The 26,435-nt window shown below is 42.1% G+C and overlaps 1 protein-coding gene across 7 annotated transcripts in view; it reads right to left on the bottom strand.

Annotated features, from left to right (window-relative positions):
* ahi1 (Abelson helper integration site 1) overlaps positions 1-26,435 on the bottom strand; it is a 178,849-nt gene that overhangs the window by 112,725 nt on the left and 39,689 nt on the right. For 6 of the 7 annotated variants that reach the window (XM_078399760.1, XM_078399754.1, XM_078399757.1 and 3 more), the window contains 9 exons: positions 25,144-25,329; positions 24,193-24,348; positions 23,787-23,919; positions 21,315-21,438; positions 18,854-19,083; positions 13,935-14,041; positions 6,991-7,109; positions 6,076-6,206; positions 2,179-2,319 (listed from right to left, as the gene is read on the bottom strand). In XM_078399760.1, coding sequence (XP_078255886.1) covers positions 2,179-2,319; positions 6,076-6,206; positions 6,991-7,109; positions 13,935-14,041; positions 18,854-19,083; positions 21,315-21,438; positions 23,787-23,919; positions 24,193-24,348; positions 25,144-25,329 — 1,327 coding nt within the window. The remainder of the gene's footprint in view (positions 1-2,178; positions 2,320-6,075; positions 6,207-6,990; positions 7,110-13,934; positions 14,042-18,853; positions 19,084-21,314; positions 21,439-23,786; positions 23,920-24,192; positions 24,349-25,143; positions 25,330-26,435) is intronic. The other variant, XM_078399759.1, reaches the window with a different exon arrangement.

Raw genomic sequence — 26,435 nt, 5'->3', positions numbered from 1 at the left:
TTGAAGGAGGAACCCGAGATTGGGGTGCAGGTTTTGGTCGAGTTGTGAGAACAGCCTAGGTGACTAACTGTAGTGTTTTTCTTCAGAGGCATACACTGTAGTCATGGTGCAATTGTGGTGAGGAAATTAATGTTTAGAGTGGTTTGTTACATGGAATGACATTCAGGTAGGCTGCTGTAGTCTCGGATCCTGTCAAGCTTTTACCATTGTAAGAGCTGCACTCACCCAGGCAAGTGGATCTACATATATTGTTGGGTTTGGAATATTAAGGCGGAAAAGGTATGGAATATTAAGATGTATTATTCACCACAGGGTACACTTGAGTCGAGTTTCTGATCAATGGCGATGCCCTTGATATCGATATTAGGAAACTTGTAAATGATAATGCCACAGAACATCAAGACTGTGCTTGGAATTGAAAACGGAATATTGTGCAACCATCAGAAGGCATCCCTCCTTCTTACCTTATAACTGAAAAAGGCGATTGACAAATCAACTGAAGATGGTTAGGCCTAAGACACAGCCCTCAGAAATGCACAACGTTATATATCTATATTCAAAACCTGCCAGCTGCGCCTTTGGGAAATTGCAAATTCTGAATGCATCCAAATGTACTTCACTTTTGTTATTCGAATGAAAACCTGTTTAGTTTGAACTGAAGCTCAATACGTTTTTGCAATACTGTCACATTGATTTTTCACTAAAATGTATGATATGAATGAATGACTAAGTTTATTGGCCAAGTATGTGCAAATACAAGGAATGTGCCTTGGTGTTCCGCTCACAAATGACAACACAAACATACAGTTAACAATTAAGAATAAAGCATAAACACATCAAAACAATAAGGATACAACATTACGGTCTAAACATGTGGGTGAAAATAAGCCAGAGCAAAAAAGAGACTACAGACTTTGGTTATTGAGTAGAACTACTACTCGTGGGGAAAAAAAGCTGTTTTTATGTCTAGCTGTGGCTGCTTTGCAGTCCGGAGTCACCTTCAAGAGGGAAGTGCTTCAAAGATTTTGTGGCCAGGGTGAGAGATGAACTTGCCCGCTCGCTTTCTGGCCCTTGCAGTGTACAGTTCGTCAACAACCTTCTCAGCTGATCGAACGATCTGTTGCAGCCTCCGGATGTCGTGCTTGGTGGCTGAGCCAAACCAGACCATGATGGAGAAGGTGAGGCCGGACTCAATGATAGCAGTTTAGAATTGGACCATCATTGCCTGTGGCAGATTGTGTTTCTTCAGTTGCCGCAGGAAGTACATCCTCTGTTGGGCCTTTTTGACTGCGGAGTCGATGGTGGCCCCCCATTTAAGGTCCCTGGAGATGATGGTTCCAAGGAACTTAAATGACTCCACAGATGTGACTGTAGTGTTGTTGTTGATTCTTTCTCCTTTTTTTTAACTTCCAGCAATTAATGGCAAATTAAAATCAATTTTGTCTTTGTTGCTGCATCATATCCAGTAATAGAATTAAAAGGTTGAACAATATTTTGATGGTTCTTATTGGAAGTTCTGAAATTCTAATTTGATTCTAACTAACTCCATTCCAGTTAGCCATAAAAAGCTGGAGTAACACAGCGGGGACAGGCAGCATCTCTGGAGAGAAGGAATGGGTGACGTTTTGGGTCGAGACCCTTCTTCAGTATCCATTCCATTTTTTGAATGTTTTGAATCAAAAAGCTTTTGGAGGTATCATAGTTGACTAAAAGCATTTCTACACAATATATAAAATGGTTCCTAATGGTGCTTTAATAGAAATATTTATTTTTGCAAATTACTATACTCACATTTATGAATTATCAAGCCTCATTTAAACAGAACACCTGCACAAATATTCTAAGCATCACTTTAACACGACACCGAGGGTTGCACCGCTGTAGATTTGCTGCCTTACCGTGCCAGAGACTCAGGTTCGATCCTGACTATGGGTACTGTCTGTAGAGTTTGTACGTCCTCACAGTGATCGCGTGGGTTTTCTCCAGGTGATCCGGCTTCCCGCCCCACTCCAAAGATGTGCAGGTTTGTAGGTTAATTGACTTCGGTAAAATTTTCCCTCGTGTGTCAGACGGTGCTAGTGTACGGGGTGATCGTTGGTCGGCACGGATTATATGGGCCGAAGGCCCTGTTTCCACATTGTATTTCTAAAGTCTAAAGTAAAGTATAAAGTCACTCACCTTGCTGATTATAAATAAAGACAAGAATAGGCTGATTTGGTCCAAAGGCACAAAAAGCCACCATGTGTTCGTGGGGATGAAAGGCGACACAACGGACAGCCGATGTATAATTAAGATCAGAATACATTGCCACTTGGTCTCCTACCAAAAGAAAGGAAGAGAATTTGAAATGGACTCAATCATTACTGAGATTACTGGCCAAACACAAACTAAACAGTGATTATCAGTGTACCATAAATACAATGAAACAATTACACAAATAATTAGCCAAATACATTTAGAAGGGTGTAGGAGTAAACTTGAAATTTAAATATAAACAACTTATTGCTAGAAACAAGAACATGACTTTTCAATTATGTTATTCAATAATTCACTGGTTTTCATTAGCAATTCTTACATTAATTATCCATCCTTAACTGACCCTGAAGTATAGATACCTATTTCACCTCTCCCTTCTCCAATGGTATGTAGTATCGCTTCTATATTTATGCAAAAAGCATTAAAATAAAAATCAGTAGCCGCAGCGCTCATACTAGCAAGCTAGACGCCACCATCAACGACACCATGTGGATCATCACTGGCTGCCTAAGCCCTACTCCGATGGATCTCCTGCCGGTGCTCGCAGCTATTGCACCCGCCAAGCTTTGCAGAGAGTTCTTCACTCATAGGCTGGTGTGCAAGGCCCCATCAGACACCAAACATCCTCTGCACCATCTCACCCAGGATTCACAGCAACTGGGACCTCAACGACTGCCATCTCGTCACCCTTTCTCCCGTCATGCAGCGACCCTCTGTGGCTCCGGTTTCAACATACTAGGAGCATGGAAAACCAGCTGGGAACAGACATCGCGACCTCCTCAATTCACTGTCGCACCAAACACCACAGCCCCACCCAGTTCGGACATGCCCCGCAAAGAGTGGGTCGCCCTGAACCGGCTCTGTACAGGGGTCGGCCGGTTCAACGCCAACATGCATCATTGGGGGTTGCGTTCATCAGCAGCCTGCGTGTGTGGAGCAGACCAGCAAACAGCGCAGCACGTTATTTTCGACTGCACTGTCTTCCTTCCCCCTGGTGGAGGGGTAGACCTCACGGCCCTCGACAACAGCACATTGCACTGGTTACAGCGCCTGGAGGGCATTACATAACTTCTGCTACCTCAAACGCAAGAAGAAGAAGTAGAGGTTAATGTCTTCCTGCCTGACATTGACAAGATAAAATATTGGAGGGGGGGGGGGAGAAACATAACCGATCTCAAACTTAAAAAATATTTTCTGTCTGCCTCCATCACAGATACAAAAATCTTCCTGAAATAGTGGGGACTGACAGGACTACAATTGGATTGCGCAGTGTGAACGAGTTGAAGAAATATGAGTTTGCGTAGATAGGGTAGTCAGTCAGAAGCATTGTCCCAGGGTGACAATGTCAAGAGCTGGAAGGCAGAGCCTTTAAAATGGGAGTGGCAACGCTTAAAGGAGATGTGCGGAGCAGTTTTTGTTAATACACAGATGATGGTGGGTGTCTGAAACAGAGGATGGTGATGAAGGTATATATGATATTTGACATTTGAGATTTTTACATGGGCACATGGATATGCAGGGAATGGATGGATATGGATCACATGCAGGCAGCGGAGATTAGTTTAATTTAGCATCAAGTTTGGCATGGACATTGCATGCCGAAGGGCATGTTCCTGTGCTGTACTGTTTTATGTAAAGGATCAGTCAATTTGTTGGTCGAGGTACAAAGGTTGGCAAAGCCACAAGAACTCAATCGTAGTTCACAATTGTCATAGAATTTTCAACTTCCAACATCCAAAGGATCAAATGATTCTCTCTGAATGCCCTGTGCGAAAAATGGCCACTGCTGGAAGTATGGCATTTCCCTACTATAGGACTAATCAAAAGAGAGAGATAAAATTTGTGGATTGGCTTTCCTTGGATTATTTTTGGTAATATTCTACCCTCTATTATTTATTAAAGTAGTTCTGGTCATCATTAGATTTCTATTTGTGTCGTTTCTTGTGCTTTTTTGCACTACCCTGATTGGACTGATCTAGGATGGGGAGGAATCTGCCTACAGAGGGGCAGTGACACAGCTGGCGTCCTGGTGCCATCGCAACAACCTGGAGCTCAATGCTCTCAAGACAGTGGAACTAATTGTAGACTTTCGAAGAGATCCCCCTCCCCTCCCCCCACTCTCTATCAACAACAACATAGTCACATCTGTGGAGTCATTTAAGTTCCTTGGAACCATCATCTCCAGGGACCTTAAATGGGGGGCCACCATCGACTCCACAGTCAAAAAGGCCCAACAGAGAATGTACTTCCTGCGGCAACTGAAGAAACACAATCTGCCACAGGCAATGATGGTCCAATTCTATACTGCTATCATTGAGTCCGTCCTCACTGTCCCCATCATGATCTGGTTTGGCTCAGCCACCAAGCACGACATCCGGAGGTTGCAACGGATCATTCGCACAGCTGAGAAGATTGTTAGCTGCAACCTTCCCCCCTTGACGAACTGTACACTACAAGGGCCAGGAAGCGAGCGGGAAAGATCATCTCTGACCTCTCACCCTGGCCACAATCTCTTCGAAGCACTTCCCTCTGGAAGGCGACTCCGGACTGTCAAAGCAGCCACAGCCAGACATAAAAACAGCTTTTTTCCACAAGTGATAGTTTTACTCAATAACCAAAGTCTGTAGTCTCTTTTTTGCTCTGGTTTATTTTCACCCACATGTTTAAACCGTAATGGTGTATCCTTATTGTTTTGATGTGGTTATGCTTTATTCTTAATTGTTAACTGTATGATTGTGTTGTCATTTGTGAGCGGAGCACCAAGGCACATTCCTTGTATATGCATACTTGGCCAATAAACTTATTCATTCATTTATATTTCGTACATTGCAACATTCAAAATTGCTTCCGTGGCTTTATAATATAAAAGGCTCATGAAAGATGCAAATGAATGAAAAAAACATTAAAACAACTGAAGGGATAAATGGATAGATGAATTTTGTGATTTTCTAAATGTATAAAAAGAAAGTCTTTTGAAAATCCTTATTTAGATATCTAATATGAAAATGTGGAAAGACATATCAATTATTGATAGCTTGTGGCAAGCAACATTTTTATACAGACAATACTGTTATTAAAGGTGGAAAGGGATATTTTAAATGGGAAAAAAGCTGTTTAAAAAAACTGGATTAACACTTTCATCCTAATGCAATGTTCTCATTGAAGTAGAAACACAGATGATGACCATTTGGTTCTTGGCAGCCACAAATAGAGCTTTTTGTATTGCTCCAATTCCCAGCTCTTGGCCCATAACCATGTAGGTATGACTCTTCAAGATCTCATTCATTCTTTAAACATGAGAGATTTTGCCTCCACCAACCTAGTGCCAAATTACCACCACCCTTTGCACTCTGAACTTTCCTTTAATATTTCCTCTTAAATCCTTCCCCAATAATCAACTGCTCTGCCAAGGGGAATAGATTCATCCTATTTACCCAATAAGCTATTCACATCTATTAAATTTCCCGGCAGCCCACTTTGTTCAAAAGAAAATGTATCCAATTGTTTGTCTTTGCTATAAACTATCAACTCCTGACAATAGCCTTTTAAAATCTTCTTCACGTCCTTCCTGTAGGATTTTAGGTGTGACCTAGCAGTTTCATATCACTTTAGAATGCCTTCCTTGTTCTTATATGCTCTGCCTCAACTGATAAAAGCAAACATCCTACATGTTTTCAACGACCTTTCCGAATCCCTCTGTGGGCATGCATTCAAGTCCTAATTTTAGCATCTGACCATTACCTCAGCGAATGAGGTAATGATTTAGCTAATCTAAAATGTAATAGGTCAAAAACATTTGCTTTAGCAGTTGAAACACACCTGTATCTGTGTTCCAAACATAACATATTCCATCTTCACTCCCTGAGAGAAGAAATGTCCCACATGGTGTGAATGTACTGTAGATGTGTTCGCGGTAATTTGTTGCCCCTGTGTACTTCTTTGCAGCTAGTCTAGAAAATAAATAGGATTCATTAAAGTTTAGTAAGAAATTTCTATTCAACAAATTTCATAATTGCCATTCATATACAGACATTGCCTCCCCCACCCACAAGTTCAGCATCTCAAATGTGTCAGTATAGAGACATACTCTATCTATGAAATCCACATTGTTGTTCAACATTGGCATTCATGACAAGGTTGTAAATGGCACAGGGTGACTAAAAGGTGTTTATCCTTAATAATTCAATGGACACTTCTCCCAAAATGAAAACATGGCTCTTTTTTCACCCCAAAATGAGGACAGAGTCAATCAGAGAATGTCTATCTGTGATATCAATCACTGGGATAATACTGGATGGGAAAGGGGCCATCAGTAATTCACAAAACTGCTTTGGAATAAATTCAAAGAGATTTGGTTAGAACTTTATAAAAATCCGTGTTGTAGTGGAAGAGATTTCACCCATTGGACTTGCAGCCAATCTTTGATAAATTAATGTACACTAGCATACTTAACAAGATACCAGCAAAGTTAATAGCTGTTCGCTTGTGTAAATAAAACCACCAAGTATAAAGAACTCAATGATAACACAATGCAGGTCACTAATTAGGCTGGAGACCCAAGGAATGGTAGATGCGGGAATCTTGAGCAAAACGCAAAGTGCTGGAGGTACTCAATGGGTCAAACAGCATCAGTGGAGGGAATAGATAGATGATGCTTTGGGTCAGGACCATTCTTTGGACTGACTGGTGGTTAAAATGAAAATCGCAGAAATAGTTGTTATTAACATGACTTACACTCTCAAATCCATCACTCTCAGAGTGCTGTCCCTGGCATGGATTAACAGGCGTCTGCCATTTGGATGAACTTCCAGATGATTTATAGGAATACCTTTAAGGTCATTTTGTAATATGTCCTGCAAAGAATATTGAACATGAAATTGTCAATACACCATCCAATATTTAAAATTACCACACTTGGAAAAAGTACAATGAAATGAAAATGTGTAACACTTTTCCAAGTTACTCAACACACCTGAATGACTATATTATCTATTGGAAAAACTGCCAACAAACTGCAACTGCAACTGCAAACTGGTTCTAAAAGTAATTAGAGCCCAAATGATTTATTATTATTCAGAGGAGCAAAGTGCTAAATGCCAATTTTTGGGAACACTGAAAACTGGAGAAGACATGGGATGCAGGTCAAGTGGTTGAGGCCAGAGGCAGGTGATGGCTTTATTTTTGAAAGTATAAGGTGTAGTAAGAGCAAAGAACAGAAAGTAAGAACTTTAAAATAAAATGCAAGAGGAGACATATAAAAAGGAAATGGAAACATCTGCTAACATGCTGAGAATTCTCTACAGGTTCCATTAGGTGAAGTGAGGTATCACTGTACAAAAAAGCTTGGGTGGAAATGAAAGCTATCCAGAGATAAAAATAAATTGACCAGTCAAAGAATTTAATACAAGTTTAGCCATGTAAATAATGAGGCTTACCGTAAGTTACTGTTTACAACTCAGTTTCAGAAATATCTGATACTTCCTTAGAATCATAGAAGTTAATCAATTTGCCACTCTGGTGGCATTTTTCATGAAACAGTATTTGATATGATATGCCAATTAGGTCAGTAGTGGGTAAGGTGATCAATTAGAAAGGAATTCTACTTTGTCATGGTGGGATCACAAGGAACCCAAGCCGTCAACTGTATTTAGCCATCGACTTCATCGTGCAACAAAATATTGAAAACATACTTTCATTACGATAGATATTAACTTTTCAAGGTATGAACTGCATTTGGTCCAATTGCATGGGCCCAGGGGAGACCACACCTGGAATATTGCTTGCAAGTCTAGCTTAACTACCTAGGAAGGATAAACTTGCAAGAGTGGAGGAACGGCAGGAAACATTCATCAGGTGGATTCTTGGAACGACAAACCTATACTAAGAGATTAGAAGAATGAGCTGGTCCACAGTTAAAGTTCTAAATTAGGGCAAGGCCAACTTTGTTAGTATTGGAGAGGAACTGAGGTACAGCAGGCAGTGAAGAAAGGTAATGGCATGTTGGCCTTCATTGCAAGAGGCTTTTAGTTGAGGGGCAAGGAGGTTCTACTGCAGTTGTACAGTGGCCTTGGCGTGGTAAATCTGTGGAATTCTCTGCCACAGAAGGTAGTTGAGGCCAGTTCATTGGCTATATTTAAGAGGGAGTTAGATGTGGCCCTTGTGGCTAAAGGGATCAGGGGGTATGGAGAGAAGGCAGGTACAGGATACTGAGTTGGATGATCAGCAATGATCATATTGAATGGCGGTGCAGGCTCGAAGGGCCGAATGGCCTACTCCTGCACCTATTTTCTATGTTTCTATGTGCAATTTTGGTCTCCTAATTTGAGGAAGGGCATTATTGCTATTGGGGGAGCGCAGCTTAGGTTAACTGGGTTAATTCCCGGGATGGATGGAATGACATATGATGAAAGAATGGATCGACTGGGCTTGCATTCGCTGGAATTTAGAAGGTTGAGAGGGGATCTTATAGAAACATATAAAATTCTTTGAGGAGTGGACAGGGTAGATGCAGGAAAAATGTTCCTGATGTTGGGGAAGTCCAGAACCAGGGGTCAGTTTAAGAATAAGGGGTAGGCCATTTAGGATTGAGATGAGGAAAAACTTTTTCACCCAGAGAGTTGAGAATTTGTGGAATTCTCTGCCACAGAAGGCTGTGGAGGCCAATTCACTGGATGTTTTCAAGAGAGAGTTGGATTTAGCTCTTAGGGCTAAGGGAATCAAGGGATATGTGGAAAAAGCCAGAACGGGGTACTGATTTTGGATGATCAGCCATGATCATATTGAATGGCGGTGCAGGCTCGAAGGGCTGAATGGCCTACTCCTGCACCTGTTTTCTGTGTTTCTATGAATATGCAAAATTTGATTGGTGCAGGTTGTTTGTGGGCAATGAAATATCCTGAAAGTGGGTTGCTTTTAAAATGTAATAGTGAGAGCTCAATATACCCAAGATCCTGTGAGAGTGAAGGACAAGGCAGGTAATGAGCCCTGGAAGGCGAGAGAAATTGAGGTACTGTTTAGGAAAAAAAGGAGGCACGTGTCTGATATAACCACCTGAGATCAAGCTTATTCCAGGAATACAGGGGATTGAGGAGCATGCTTCAGGAAGAAATCAGGAGGGTAAAAAGGGAACTGGAGATAGTTCTGGCAGATAAGATTCAGGAATATCAAATATTAAGGGGAAAACGGGCACCTAAAGAGATAACAGGGTCCCTCATAAACCAAGGGGGCTATCTTTGCTTAAGCTGCAGGTGCTGGGTAAGGTCCTCAAAGAAAATTTCTCCTCTGTTTTTATCGCGGAGAAGGGCTTGAAGGGAACATGGGAAAGTTAATGGCGATGCCTTGAGGGCAGTCTGTATTGCAGTTGAAGAGATTTAGTTTAGTTTACTTTAGAGAAACAGGCCCTTCAGCCCAGGCCGACCATCAAACACCTGTTCACACTAGTTGTATGTTATCCCACTTTCTCATCCACTCCTACACACTAGGGGCAATTTACAAAGGCCAATTAACCTACAAACCCACACGTCTTTGGATGTGGAAGGAAACCAGAGCACCTGGAGAAAACCTATGCGGCATAGGGAGAATGTGCAAACTCCAGATAGCACCCGATGTCAGGATTGATCGAACACGGGTCATTGGCGCTGAAAGGCAGCAGCTCCACCAGCTGTATTACTCTCCTGCCACAGTGTTGCACCCTTTATCTGTACACAGTGGACAGTTTGACTGTTATCATGTATAGCATTTTCCTTAACTGGATAGCACGCAAAAAAAAACTTTTCACTGCACATGTACCACGTGACAATAATAAACTGAACTTAACTAAGATGTAGGTAGACACAAAATGCTGGAGTAACTCAGAGGGTCAGGCAGCATCTCGGGAGAGAAGGAATGGGTGACGTTTCGGGTCGAGACTCTTCTTCAGACTGATGTCAGGGTAGGGGGACAAAGATGGAATATAGTCGGAGACAGGAAGACTAGAAGGAGAACTGGGAAGGGGGAGGGGATAGAGAGGGGAAGCAGGGACTACCTGAAGTTAGAGATGTCAACGTTCATACCGCTAGGGTGTAAACTGCCCAAGCGAAATATGAAGTGCTGTTCCTCCAATTTGCGCTGGGCCTCACTCTGACAATGGAGGAGGCCCGGGACAGAAAGGTCAAATTGGGAATGGGAGAGGGAGTTGAAGTGCTGAGCCACCGGGAGATCAAATAGGTTAAGACGGACAGAGTGGAGGTGTTCAGCAAAACGATCGCCGAGCCTGAGCTTGGTCTCGCCGATGTAGAGAAGTTGACACCTGGAACAGCGGATACAGTAGATGAGGTTGAAGGAGGTGCAGGTGAACCTCTGCCTCACCTGGAAAGACTGTTTGGGTCCTTGGATGGAGTCGAGGGGGGAGGTAAAAGGACAGGTGTTGCATCTCCTGCGGTTGCGGGGAAAAGTACCTGGGGAGGGGGTGATTTGGGTGAGAAGGGACGAGTTGACCAGGGCTTTTCTCGGCTCCTTAATTAAGGTGTATGAAGGTTGATAGAATGAAGGTAGATAACTCTCCCAACCTGATCAGATATGTCCAAAGACAGTGTGGGGAGCTGGAGAGGAAATGGCACGAGCCATTACGGAGACGAATGTATCAGCGAGGTGCCGGAAGACTGGAGGGTAGCTAATGTTTTGCCTTTATTCTAAGAAGGCCTGCAAAGAAAAATGTTTGATCTCAAGGCAGTAAGCCTAACATCTGTGATAGGAAAGTTACTGGATTGGATAATGAGGGATAAAATATACATGCATTTGGAAAAACAGGGGTTGATTAGGGATGGTCAGCATGGTTTTGTGAATGAGAGATCATATCTAATGAATTTGATTACGTTTTTTGAAGAAGTAACTGAGTGTATAAGATCATGAGAAGAGTAGATTAAGGTAATTTACCCAGAGTACAGGAATCAAGAACCAGAGAACATTGGTTTAAGCCGAGGGGGAAAAGATTTAAAGGGAGCCAGAGAGGCATTTAGAAAAATAAAATTACACAAAGGGTGGTGGATGTATGGAACGAGCTTCCAGAGGAGGTAGTTGAGGCAGATACTATCACAATGTTTAAAAAACATTTGGACAGGCACATGGATAGGAGAGGTTTAGAAGGATATGGACCAAATGCAGGCAGGTGGAACTGGTGTAAAAGGGGCATGTTGGTTGGCATGGGGAAGTTGGCAACGCTGTATGACCATATGGTTGATGAGGGCAGGGCCAAAAATGTAGTCTATGTGGATTCAGCAAAGCCATTGATAAGGTGTCATATGGCAGGCTGTTATGGAATGTTATGTTGCATGGGATGTAGGGAAAGCTAACTAATTGGAAACAGAATTAGCTTCATGATAGGATGCAGAGGGTGGAGGTGGAAAGTTGTTTTTTGGACCCGAGGTCCGTGACTGGGGGTGTGCCTCAGGGGCAGTGCTGTTTGTCATCTACATTAACAATATGTACAAGCTATGACAAGTAAGTTTGCAGATTACACTAAAATAGATGGTATCGTAGACGGTGAAGATGGTTACCAAGAATTACAGCAGGACCTTTTTCAGCTGGGAAGTTGGCTGAGGAATGTCTAATGGTTAATACAGGGTGATGTGTTGCATGTCAAACCAGGTCATTGCCAAGTTTGCGGATGACATAAAAACCTCTCCAAGTTTGCAGACGAAACAAGAACATCGCCAAGTTTGCGGATGACACAAAGCTGGGTGGCAGTGTGAGCTGTGAGGAGGATGCTATGAGGCTGCAGGGTGACTTGGATAGGTTGGGCGAGTAGGCAGATGCATGGCAGATGCAGTATAATGTGGATAAATGTGAGGTTATCCACTTTGGTGGCAAGAACAATAAGGCAGATTATTATCTGAATGGTATCAGATTAGGAAAAGAGGAGGTGCAACGAGACCTGGGTATCCTTGTACATCAGTCACTGAAAGTATGCAAGCAGGTACAGCAGGCAGTGAAGAAAGCAAATGGCATGTTGGTGTTCATAGCGAGAAGTTTGAGTATAGGAGCAAGGAGGTCCTACTGCAGTTGTACAGGGCCCTGGTGAGACCACACCTAGAGTATTGTGTGCAGTTTTGGTCTCCTAATTTGAGGAAGGACATTCTTGCTGTTGAGGGAGTGCAGCGTAGGTTCACAAGGTTAATTCCCGGGATGGCGGGACTTGCATACGATGAAAGAATGGATCGACTGGGCTTATATTCACTGGAATTTAAAAGGATGAGAGGAGATCTTAAAGAAACATATAAAATCCCTAAGGGATTGGACAGGCTAGATGCAGGAAAAATGTTCCCGATGTTGGGGGAGTCCAGAACCAGTTTAAGAATAAGGAGTAGGCCATTTGGGACATAGATGAGGAAAAACTTTTTCACCCAGAGTTGTGAATCTGTGGAATTCTCTGCCACAGAAGGCCGTGGAGGCCAATTCACTGGATGTTTTCAAGAGAGAGTTATATATAGCTCTTGGGGCTAACGGAATCAAGGGATATGGGGAAAAAGCAGGAACGGAGTACTGATTTTGGATGATTTGCCATGATCATATTGAATGCCGTGCTGGCTCGAAGGGCCAAATGGCCTACTCATGCACCTATTTTCTATGTTTCTATGAGTCAACAGGAAAGTATTGTTTTCAGTACTGTTTTCAGAGCAGAGTGATCTCGGAGTATAAGTTCATAATTTGCGGAAAGTGGTATCACAGTTGGACTGGATGCTCAAGAAAGCTTTCAATATATTAGCATTCATCAGTCAGGAAACTTAATGTAGAAGTGAGGACGTTAAGTTACTGTCAGTGAGGCTACGCTTAGAGTATTGTGTTCACTTTTGGTCATTCTGCTACATGGAAGATGCCATTAAGGTGCAAAGAAAATGTATGCTTATGTAGTCAGGACTCAAGGAGATGAGCTTTAGGGAGAGGTTGGACAGACAAGGACTTTATTCCTTGGAGAGCAGGAGAGTGAGGAGTGATCTTATGGAAGTATATAAAATCATGAGAACAGATAGGGTGAATGCAGTCTTTTTTCCCAGGATAGGGGGATCAAAAACTAGAGGACGTAGTTTTAAAGTTAGTGGAGAAAGATATAGTATGAACCTGCGGGACAGCTTTTACACAGAGTGTGGCAGGTGTATGGAACGAGCTGCCAAGAGTAGTAGTTGAGGCAGACGCAATACCAAGATTTAAAAGCCATATGGAGTGGTACATGAATAGAAAAGGTTTAGAGGGATATGGGCTAAATATAGGCAAATAGGACTGGCTTAGATGGGAGAACTTGGTCAGCATGGGCGGGATGGCTGAAGGGCCTCTGTTTCTGTGTTATATGACTGTGACACTAAATTTATAAAATTAAGCTTTAAGAAAATGGTTACAGAGTTAACGTGTTCTTAGACTGAGGAGCCTGAAATAAATAATGACATGGTATCTGAGTCAATGATAGGGCAATACAACTTGGTGACCTAGTCTAAATTAAAAGGTCAGCCATTTTAGAGGGAATTTTCCGTGAAGAAGGGTGTGGGGATGCAACTGCTGAGAATAATGTGCAAGAAAGTGGTCCTGTGATAAAAGATCAGCCATGCGCCATGATGCCAATGGAAAGGACAGCAGGCATGAGTGGCCGAGTAGCCTCCCAGCCCCCATCTTCCACTTCTTAAAAATCTAGTGAATTCCTTGCTATTTACCTTGTCTATGCTCCACTGCTGAACTAGATTTTCCTGCGAACTTTCATTTACAAAGGTGCTCCAAACAATGATCAGTCCTGAATTGTCCCCCGAGAACATGCGTAACCCTGTGCAACAGAAACAAAATCATAAATATGGGCAAAAGCTACCGGAGATAATGAAGCTGCAATTTTTTAACAATGCCCTGTTCAATGCAGTTTTCATCTCTTGTGCAGCAATGATAAATTAATGTTAGGTGATACACAACAAATTCACTTTATTCACATTTTAAGATCGCACATAACTAAAGAAATATACAGTGAGAGTATCAGTATCAGGATAACTCGCCAATTCAGGCATCTAGTCATTGTACACTCACCAATGAATGATTTGAATTTCACTATCAACAACTACAAGTTCATTCACATTAAGATGATTACTTTAAAGAGAACAGACAACTGAACATCACAACCACCAGTGCCACCTTGTTTAGGCCCGACCATTGACAGATCCCTTGCCACGAGCTCATTCAGGCTGCTCAGTCACTTGCAGACCAGATGAAATCATGCCATTGTTAAGATTTCAATGTGGACCTGCATTGCCATATGCCTAATGACATCACTATTCCTCCTTGGTAACACATATAAAGTAACTCTCTATTGAATTCTCTGTTGTAACTTTTATGTTGTGGGTCAGTAATTTCTGTGCTGTTCACACTTTCTTATTCCAAATTTCTCAAATTTGCAGGCTCCGTCAACGCCAAAATGTTCCCTTTTTATTCATTTCGTTCAATTGGTATAGGATGCTCCATTATGGAGTGAGATCTGGAAGCCCACGCAGTTCAGAAGCTTGTGGGGGCAAAGGTAATGATGATGCGGGGGAAAGGGGGAGTTCTTATTAAGGCGGATAGCATAGTGTGTGTAAGTGAAGGTGGTTGGATAGGAAAAGATTTGGCAACAGTTAGTGGTGTTTTTAAACTGAGGGCACATAGCCACGACCAGTTTTCACTGGTGAATTTCAGACAGGGATCTTCTCAGGAATGGACCCTTTTTAAATATTGCCAAATGAGGCATCAAACTTATATTGCAAGCTTCCTTAAATGAGCGCTCACACCAATTGTGGGCCATGCATGCATTTGAATTTTGTGAAGTGCTGCCAAGATGTGCATTGCACAATAATGGACACCACTGCCCATGTCCTGTTTCTTAGTGTGTAGGCGTTCATTGGCAGAGAAAACCTGGTGACTAAATTTGCAGAAGTACGATGCATTCAGTTTTCTGATTAATCTCTTATCTGTGTGCTCTATGCTAGAGCTCCTGTGATTCTATTGTAAATACTTGTTATAAAAACAATCCCACTCCATCCCCCCTCACCCACTCCATCCCTCCTCAACCCCTCAAACCCCCTCACCCACTCCAACCCTCCTCAACCCCCGTTATCCCCCCTCCCCTCACCCCCCCTCTCACTCAGTCGTGCCTACAGGGTCGCTCTAGCTTTAAATAAAAGCAAGAGTCTATTTGAATGGAACCATTCAATGGAGAAGCAGGTAATAAAAACAAAATCTCTCTCATACAGAACAGCAGCTCCCCCAAGTGTTCCACTGCATTAGAAAAGTAAACACATTTATTTCCTTTAAAAAAATATAGCTAACCACCACACTTGAAATAAATAAAACTGCACAGTACAAGTTTTAAATTGATGGTGGTCATAGGCAAGTTAAGGCAAACTGCAAAAGAAATAGTTGGGAAGAGAGAACACAGCAGAGGGGGAAAAAGATTGTGAAAATTAATACATGTGATGACATGAGGTGCACAAGGCAGTGAAAATACTTCAGGAGCACCCAACTATCAGAGAACATAGAAAGGGCAACTGGCTGGACATTTAGATGAGGAAAGGACTGCAGTGGAAAAGATTAACTTTTTGAAGTGTAGGGTTACTGCAGCCAATGTCTCCCATGTAATTGAAAAGGGTGGCTGTATGCACAAGCCCAATGGATACATTCTCCAATCTAACGCACCAATGAGTGCAGTGCAGGAAGAACTAGCACCACAGATTGCAACGTGGATGATGAAACCACTGTCTTGGGGCCATGCCCACAAAGGAAAGCGGGACTATTGCAGAGAAACCATTAATGCTGCGATCAACATCTGGTGTATTTTGAAATGCAAAAGATTCATCGCAGCACCACCTACAGGCATATCTAAAATCAATATTGACATTTATAACAAAGGTTTTTCCACAAAGGGTAATATTTGCTGCACTAAACTTGGTTATCCTGATTGGAAGTTCAGCAATGGGCTTTTTGGGATTTCCGAGCTGACTATCATCTCTCTTATATTAACCAGGTTAGACCTGGTAATAGGATCAGAGACTACAATGAATTCAGTACAGATTCAGGACCTAAGGATGAGGCAAAGAGGGAAGTACTTTTTTCATTATTTTACTTTTGCTTATCATAATATAAATGATAAGAGTAGAATTAGGCCATTTGGCCCATAAAGTCTACTCCGTCATTCAATCATGGCTGATCTATCTCTCCCTCCTAACCCCATTCTCCTGCCTTCTTCCCATAATCTCTGACACCCGTACTAATCAATAGCTTGCGGTTTTAGTTATTTCTGAATGTTGTGTAAATCAAAGTCAATGTTTCCCCAATTTTAAGTCATATCTTTTTTATGTTTTAGTTTTAGAGATACAGCGTGGAAACAGGCCCTTTGGCCCGACCAGCGATCCCCGCACATTGACACTATCCTGAGGTCAAGGAAAGAGCGTTCACGTCGTGGCCTTGTTTCCACCATCTTTCCACCACTATCCACAAGAAGTGCAAGATGCCACTGTATGCAGATGCCGAGAAGTGTGTTCAGCTCTGGCTGAACAATGTCTAATGTTGTGATTATGGACTCGATAAGAAGTACACTATCTTACATACACCAGGGACAATTTAGACATACACCAAGTCAATTAATCTACATACCTGTACGTTTTTGCAGTGTAGAAGGAAACCGGAGATCTCGGAGAAAACCCACGCAGGTCACGGGGAGAACGTACAAACTCCGTATAGACAGCACCCATGGTCGGGATCGAACCCTGGTCTCCAGCGTTACAAACGCTGCAAGGCAGCAACTCTACCGCTGCGCCACCGTAGCCGCCCTACCCCTCACCTCTATTTCCCCTGCCGACCCCCCACCCCATGATAAACATTATTTTTCCCCACCATGTCCCACCACTCTTGTCACCCTACTCCTTTCAGTCCACCTCCATACACTCATATGTCCCCGATCCCCATATTTCCGTTTTGTTCCCCTCCTTCCCCCGTCCCCAAACAACAATCACCCCCCTCATCTGAATCCACGTATCAATTTGCCAGGGTTTGCCCCATCGCTACCTCTCTTTTACGGCTTTCTCCCCCCCCCCCCCCCCCCATCTCCATTTGTCTGAAAAAGGCCTTCAACTCCCATTGATGAACAGTACATTGCAAGGGCCAGGAAGCAAGTGGGTAAGATCATCTCTGACCCCTCTCACCCTGGCCACAAACTCTTCGAAGCACTTCCCTCTGGAAGGCGACTCCGGACTGTCAAAGCAGCCACAGCCAGACATAAAAACAGCTTTTTTTCCATGAGTGATAGTTCTATTCAATAACCAAAGTCTGGAGTCTCTTTTTAACTCTGGTTTATTTTCACCCACATGTTTAGACCGTAATGGTGTATCCTTATTGTTTTGAGGTGTTTATGCTTTATTCTTAATTGTTAACTGTATGTTTGTGTTGTCATTTGTGAGAGCGGGGCACCAAGGCACATTCCTTGTATATGCATACTTGGCTAATATACTTATTCAATTCAATTCAATTCAACTGTCCATTCCATCCATAAATGTTGCCTGACCCGTTGAGTTCCTCCAGCACTATGTTTTTGTTAAAGCTTTGCCCCACCTGTCAAAACCCTTCCATGGCCTCTGGAGTATACCAACTGAGACCCAGTCACTACTGAGACCTCTTGTTTCATAGAGCGTGAAAACAGGCCCTTCCACCCAACGCCCACACTGACCAACATGTCCCATCTACACTAGTCCCACCTGCCAGCGTTTGGCCCATATCCATCTAAACTGTCTAATTATTTCTTAAATGTTGCAATAGTCCCTGCCTCAACTACCTCCTCTGGCAGCTCATTCCATACAGCCACCACCCTTTGTGTGAAGAAATTACTGCTCAGGTTCCTGTTAAATCTTTTCCCCTTCACCTTAAATCTATGTCCTCTGGTTTTCGATTCCCCTACTCTGGGCAAGAGACTCTGTGCATCTACCTGATCTAGTCCTCTCATGATTTTAAACATCCCTATAAGATCATCCTCATCCTCCTGCGCTCCAAGGAATAGAGCCTCAGCCTACTCAACCTCTCCCTGTAGCTCAGACCCTCGAGTCCTGGCACCATCCTCGTAAAGGTTCCCTGTATCCTTTCCAACTTGACAACATCTTTCCTATAACATTGTGCCCAGAACTGAACTGAACACAATACTCTGAAGGGTCTCAGCTCGAAACGTCATCCATTCCTTCTCTCCAGATATGCTGCCTGTCCCGCTGAGTTACTCCAGCATTTTGTGTCTACCTTCAATTTAAACCAGCATCTGCAGTTCTTTCCTACACAATACTCTAACTGCGGCCTCATCAACGTCTTATATAACTACAACATGACCACACAACGTCTCTACTCAATACTCTGACTGAAGAAGGCTGATATACCAAAAGCCTTGATTCAAGTGTGGAGAAGGCAAGTGAATTTGGCCCTCTACGTCCAGACAGGGCACGTGAAGTGTACAGGAAAACCCAGATGCAGAAATATTAACCCATCTTATCTGCATAAGAGTTTGCACTGCATTTTGAAACTCTATTTGGTAATGATAATTTAGATGTTGAAACAAATAAAACATTTCATTTAATAAACCAACCTTCCGTGTCAAAGCAAAGTGTATTAATGAAGCTCTTATGACCATCAAGTTCCTGGAGTAACTGACCATTCACTTCAGTCACATTTATATTCCAAATACGTATGATACAATCATAGCCTCCTGTTACTACCAGGTACTGTGCAAATGGATGATATTTTGCAGTGTAGATAAATGAAGGGTGTGGAAGCATTTTCTCAGCTGGGTTCTCATAAGTTTCCGTATTCCAAACCCTAGAAAAAGTAAACACACAACAAATAAAGTTTGTTTAGTGTCTTTTCGAAAATAGTTCATTCAACATATTTCATTAATGGCCTGTAGTTTAAATTCCTAAATAGAAACATAGAAAAATAGGTTGTGTAGGAAAATAACTGCAGATGCTGGTACAAATCGAAGGTATCACAAAATGCTGGAGTAACTCAGCAGGCCAGGTAGCATCTAGGAGAGAGGGAATGGGTGACGTTTCAGGTCAAGACCCTTCTTCAGACTGAGAAGTCAGTTAGTCTTCAGTCTGAAGAAGGGTCTCGACCCGAAACGTCACCCATTCCCTCTCTCCTAGATGCTGCCTGACCTGCTGAATTACTCCAGCATTTTGTGATACTTTAGAAAAATAGGTGATGGACTAGGCCATTCAGCCCTTCGAGCCAGCACCACTATTCAATATGATCATGGCTGATCATCTAAAATCAGTACCCTGTTCCTCCTTTTTCCCCATATCCCTTGATTCCTTTAGTCCTGAGAGCTAAATCTCACTCTCTCTTGAAAACATCCGGTGAATTGGCCTCCACTGTCTTCTGTGGCAGAGAATTCCACGGATTCACACCTTTCAGGGTGAAATTATTTTTCCTCATCTTTATCCTAAATGGCCTACCTCTTATTCTCAAACTGTGACCCCTGGTTCTGGACTCCCCCAATATCGAGAACAAATTTCCTGCATCTAGCCTGTCCAATCCCTTCAGAATTTTATGTTTCTGTAAGATCCCCTCTTATCCTTCTAAATTCCAGTGAATACAAGCCCAGTCGATCCATTCTTTCATCATATGTCAGTCCCGCCATCCCGGGAATTAACCTGGTGAACCTACGCTGCACTCCCTCCATAGCAATAGTGTCCTTCCTCAAATTAGGAGACCAAAATTGCACACAATACTCCAAGTACAGACTCACCAGGGGCCTGTACACTGCAGTAGGACCTCCTTGTGTCTGAACTCAAATCCTCTCGCAATGAAGGCCAACATGCCATTAGCTTTCTTCACTGCCTGCTGTACCTGCATGTTTACTTTCAGTGACTGATGTACAAGCACACCCAGGTCTCGTTGCACCTCCCCTTTTCCTAATCTAACATTATTCAGATAATAATCTGCGGTCCTGTTCTTGCCACCAAAATGGATAACCTCAGTTATCCACATTATACTGCATCTGCCAATCATCTTCCCACTCACCCAACTGATCCAAGTCACCCTGCAGTCTCATAGCATCCTCCTCACAGCCCACACTGCCACCCAGTTTGTGTCATCCGCAAACTTGGAGATGTCACATTTAATTCCCTTGTCTAAATCATTAATATATATTGTAATTAACTGGGGTCCCAGGACTGAGACTTGCAGCACCCCACTAGTCACTGCTAGTGAACAGGAATAAGTTAAATAAATTTTGAAAAACATACAAAATATTACAACTGTAGATGCAGATATCCACAGTGGTTCGTTTGCAGCAAAGAACTTGCACCATGTCAAATAGAGTTACATTAAAAAGATAATATTTCAAATTCTGATTGCGAAGAAATATTAGGCATTAGTCAACATATTCTGGCTTGCTTATTTCATGATATAGATTCTTCAAGCAAAAACCTTGAAACAATCTTGAATGACGTCAAAATGCACAAAACACAGTAATGTTAAAGTGGAACATTTTCCCCATCTCAAAGCATTTTGCATCCTCAACTTCTCAATGTGCCAACATCTGCACAAAGCAGACATGAAATTCTACCAAACAACTATGCTGGTTAATCATATATAGGAAGCCCGGCTCATTCCCCTCTTCTAATACAGATGAAAATGCATGGGGTAGATATTTACAAAATAAAAGCAGAGCAACGTCAACAAATGATATTTGATTGAACGGAGACACAAGATGTTGGAATCGTGCATAGAAAACTGTGTAAGAGCAACTCCGCGGGTCAGGCAGCATAGGGACATGGATAGGCAATGTTTTGAGTCGGCCCGATACATTGCCTATTCATGTTCTCCAGAGTTGCTGCTAACCCACGGAGTCACTCCAGCACTTTGTTTCCTATGTTTGATTGATCAGAGTACTTTGAGGATGCATCAGGTAGACGAGAGGAAACAAAAGGAGACAGAGAACGAAAGGCAAGGAAGATGGCAAATGACAATAACATACTGCAAATCAGCACATTTTCAATGATTATCACAATTTAAAAGGAAATCATGTTGAAATGGGTACTAACCTTACTGTACCATCAGATGATGCAGAGAGGAGTGTTTTATCATTATTTGACCAGCACAAAGAGTACACAATGTTGAAGTGCCCATTAAATTCTCCAAGTGGATGGCCTGAAGGAATTTCATACACTACATAGTTCCAAAAATGTATACTGATTAGTGCAAATGAAGTATGTTACAAAACCTTTACAGATAATCATTTTTACAATTTCTAAAATAAACTATATTTTGCTGCCCTCTATTGGCATTAACATGTTGTACAATTAATTTGATAAATACTAACCAGTGTATAAAAAGGAAAAGGGCATTTTCTTCTTTTGTCCAAAATAGTATTTCATCTAATTATCCCTGTGGTTTATTTTTGATCCAGACTTTATGTTTTCATTAATTTTCCCTCAATTTTGCATTACTGCAAAACAATGTGGTCCAAAACAAGAATACGTCATATGGCTCTTTATTCTATGTAACTAATCTGTTTTCATGAATCATAAGCCATATAAACTCTTCCTTTCCAAATCTCATTTAACAAACACGTGCTGGGTATTGTTCTGCAATTCTTTATGTTTGCTGACTACATAGCTTGCAAAAAAGGTAAGACGATGCAGCCAAATGTACTATTGCCCTTATCTAATACCCAGCCATTTCCTATCAGAAAGGACCAGAAGTGCTCAAGAGCAGTAATCTGATTGAATTCTTTCCTCCAGGCTGAGAGCGTGGAAATGCACTGCAACAAAAGTACATTCACACTTGCTAATAATTTTTGAAGGTGAGAGATCCATGGAATGGGGTGAACTTTCAGAAAGCCTTCGACAAGGTTCCACATAGGAGATTAGTGGGCAAAATTAGAGCACATGGTATTGGAGGTAGGGTACTGACATGGATCGAAAATTGGTTGACAGACAGAAAGCAAAGAGTGGGGATAAATGGGTCCTTTTCAGAATGGCAGGCAGTAACTAGTGGGGTACCGCAAGGCTCAGTGCTGGGACCGCAGCTATTTACAATATACATTAATGACTTGGATGAAGGGATTAAAAGTACCATTAACAAATTTGCAGATGATACAAAGCTGGGTGGTAGTGTGAACTGTGAGGAAGATGCTATGAGGTTGCAGGGTGACTTGGACAGGTTGTGTGAGTGGGCAGATGCATGGCAGATGCAGTTTAATGTGGATAAGTGTGAGGTTATCCACTTTGGTGGTAAGAATAGGAAGGCAGAGTATTATCTGAATGGTGTCAAGTTAGGAAAAGGGGACATACAACGAGATCTGGGTGTCCTAGTGCATCAGTCACTGAAAGGAAGCATGCAAGTACAGCAGACAGTGAAGAAAGCCAATGGAATGTTGGCCTTCATATCAAGGGGAGTTGAGTATAGGAGCAAAGAGGTCCTTCTGCAGTTGTACAGGGCCCTAGTGAGACCGCACCTGGAGTACTGTGTGCAGTTATGGTCTCAAAATTGAGATGAGGAAAAACTTTTTCAGTCAGAGTAGTGAATCTGTGGAATTCTCTGCATCAGAAGGCAGTGGAGGCCAATTCTCTGAATGCATTCAAGAGAGAGCTAGATAGAGCTCTTAAGGATAGCTGAGTCAGGGGGTATGGGGAGAAGGCAGGAACGGGGTACTGATTGAGAATGATCAGCCATGATCACATTGAATGGCGATGCTGGCTCGAAGGTCCAAATGGCCTCCTCCTGCACCTATTGTCTATCGTCTATAACTGTCTTTGCACCATCACAGTCATTATTTAATTATTTTTTTAATGAATTTCATGCTCTGATATATAGTTTATCAGTTAAGGCACTATCATATCATATCATATCATATCATATATCTACAGCCGGAAACAGGCCTTTTCGGCCCTCCAAGTCCGTGCCGCCCAGTGATCCCCGTACATTAACACTATCCTACACCCACTAGGGACAATTTTTACATTTACCCAGCCAATTAACCTACATACCTGTACGTCTTTGGAGTGTGGGAGGAAACCGAAGATCTCGGAGAAAACCCACGCAGGTCACGGGGAGAACGTACAAACTCCTTACAGTGCAGCACCCGTAGTCAGGATCGAACCTGTGTCTCCGGCGCTGCATTCGCTGTAAAGCAGCAACTCTACCGCTGCGCTACGCGCACTATGATAGGAATTTGGTGGTATCCATCTCAGACAACCTTCCTTTCAGGATTTATAGCACATTACAGGCGATGACACCTTCCAACAACTGTTTTCATACTACTGGAGAATTTCATGCATCTCTGAAATATAAAAGCCATAAAAAGTGGCTTTAATAGAAACACCTTAGGCCATATACTGCCATTCTTAACTACCAGAGATTTTGTAATACTTCTTGGCATTGAAAGCCATATAATGTTTTCAAATTGTTAATCGTTATCATTTATCACCGACAACAGCATGACATCAGAAACATAATGTACATCATACATTAAGGACCTTTGCTTTTAGTTTATACACTCTTTCTAATCTCACCTACTATGAAATGGCCATTCCTATCAGCACATGATGCTGCCAAGCTTCTTCCATCATTAGAAAATGCTATAAAGAAGCACCCAATATGCCCTCCTCGAAACGATAGCAAAAGCTGGTTAGGAATACGACAAACCTAAAAAGGAAGGGACTATTGTTAATTTTCATGTAACTATTGCCATTTAGAACATTTGCCTCTAGAACCAGAGCATTTTAAGAAGCTCTTTAACAGTGTAAAAAGTAGATTTAATTAATAATAAACCAATGTTTATAAATCCTTGGGGATCAGGGGGCGAGGACAATTTTGACTGGACAGTAATATAAAATGCCACTACAGTAAATCATCAGCCAGTTTCACCGAAATTCGTTTTAACTGTGTTAACTTAACATGTTAATCTTTTTTTTTTACCTGCCCAGGTAGTTTGGTCCATTTCAAAAGTTCCAACTTCTCAATATCTAAATTTGATTGAACACTTGACCGCTTCAACTCAGATTGGAGCTCATTATACGAAATAGTGCCTTGTTCTTGCTGAAGAGCCATCATGGAACGTATAGAAGGATTCACCTATTTTTTTCGAAAATTTACACACAAAATTACCCGTTTCAAGCCTCTTTTAGTACATTTCAAAGTAAAAACAGACATTACAAATTAATGTGAATATGTCACTGTACACTAATAACATTTTGAAGTAAAAGTACAAATAGTACTAAAAGTAAGTTAATTCTATTGTTTAAAACATACTCGACATTTATTGTTCTTAAAGGCTATTATTTCTGTTGCTCTGGTGTTTTAAACAAGAGATGCAAGAGGCAACAAGCTTGAAGAAGGCTCCTAAGCCGAATCGTCACCTATCCACGTTCTTCAGGGATGCTACCTGACCCGCTGAGTTACTCCAGCACTTTACTCCAGCACGGTGTTGTGCTGCACTTTGTTATCACCAAGTCGAATTCCTCTCCATCCCCACCCCAAACCCTATTAACACCCTACAAGTATATTTTACTTACAAAAAGTAATCAAAATCTTTTGTAAATTGTTCTCTCATTTCCACTGCTGAAAGCAGTGAATTTCTATATTCTTCAGGATTTAAATCCTGAACAATGAGAGAACAATTTACAAAAGATTTTGATTACTTTTTGTAAGTAAAATATACTTGTAGGGTGTTAATAGGGTTTGGGGTGGGGATGGAGAGGAATTCGACTTGGTGACAACAAAGTGCAGCACAACACCGTGCTGGAGTAAATTTTATTGTTGAGTTAAAAGAATTCGTTAATTTACAGATCTTTTTCTATTAAAAGCTACTTGAAAATTTTCCGCAAACTTTTTGTGCAAAGCTATGAAGTTTCTTGAATTAGGACTCACATTTTGAGGTAGCCTTAAGCCTTTCACTGTAACATACAAAGTTGAAGGGTAACGGTCCCAAGGGCGTTTTTTCCACCATTCAAATACATCAATGGAATTTGATAGCTTCTTGACCTTCAAGGGTGGATAATACAACTGTAGGCGGAGTTTTCCATCGATATTCAACACCCCATTCGCACCCACCAGCTACATAAAGCAAGCGAAAATTTAGGATATACCAACTAAATCAGCTGTATTGCTAGCATTCCCCAGGGAAAAAAGCCTAATATTATAGAAATAAACAAACCAGGCCAGAGAGCACGTCTCACCAGGAGGACCTTCAGTGTCCAGGATGACCAATTTCAAAATAAGGGAGGAAACTGGAGGAACAGCACCTCATATTCTGCTTGGATTGTTTACAATCCTACCCACTTTCTTTCCCATGCCCCCCACACCAGTGCACTCACATTTCTCCCATTCCTCCAGTCACCCAGCCCCCTTCCCTTTTGTATGCCCTTCGCCCATCCCATGAATGAGTCATCCATTCCCCCTTTATCCTGCTCTTTCCCCTTCCATATCATTTTCCACTCCCTCTGGCTTTATCTTTCACTATTCCTTTCTGCCACTATTTTAGCTCCTTTTCACCTTGGTGAACCATCTGCCAATCAACCCCTCCCCCTCACCTGTATCTACCCATCACTTGGATTTGCCCTACCAACTTTTTCCGCTTTCTCTCTCCTGCTCCAGTCAGTCCGAAGAAGCATCCCAACTCAAAACGTCGCCTGTCCATACCCATCCCAGATGGTGCCTGACCAGCCAAGCACCTCCAGCTCTTGGTTTTGACAATAAGTGAACAGGAATTCAGATTCAGTTTATTAACATGTACACCAGGGTGCAATGAAATTCCTTGCTCAAAGCCCAGAGCAAACAGTATACATATCATAATAATAACATAACAATACAACAAATGCCAAACCGCAGAATTGTGCAGAAATTGCAGTGCAATATAAAGTCATGCAGAAAAAAAGAGAAAAATTTGCCACAATGCAGTTGAATGAAGAAGAATTACAAACAGGTGCCAGCACCTCCAGGAAGGGAGTTTGGTGATAAGTTCAAGTGTCTCCTTGCCGTGGGGAAGAAGCTATTCTTAAATTTGGATACTCCGGCTTTCATGTTCTTGTATCCCTTCCCAGAAGGTAGAAGTAATGGCTTAGCGTGGAAGACATCCGACAATATTTCCAGCCTTCCTGATGCAACGCACCATGAAGATGGACTGAATTGAGGGAAATGACGAGGCTTTGTTATACTGAGCA

This window comes from Rhinoraja longicauda, chromosome 5 (genome assembly GCF_053455715.1).
Source record: "Rhinoraja longicauda isolate Sanriku21f chromosome 5, sRhiLon1.1, whole genome shotgun sequence".
Taxonomy (NCBI): Eukaryota; Metazoa; Chordata; class Chondrichthyes; order Rajiformes; family Arhynchobatidae; genus Rhinoraja; species Rhinoraja longicauda.
This window is presented reverse-complemented; position numbering and strand designations above follow the sequence as displayed.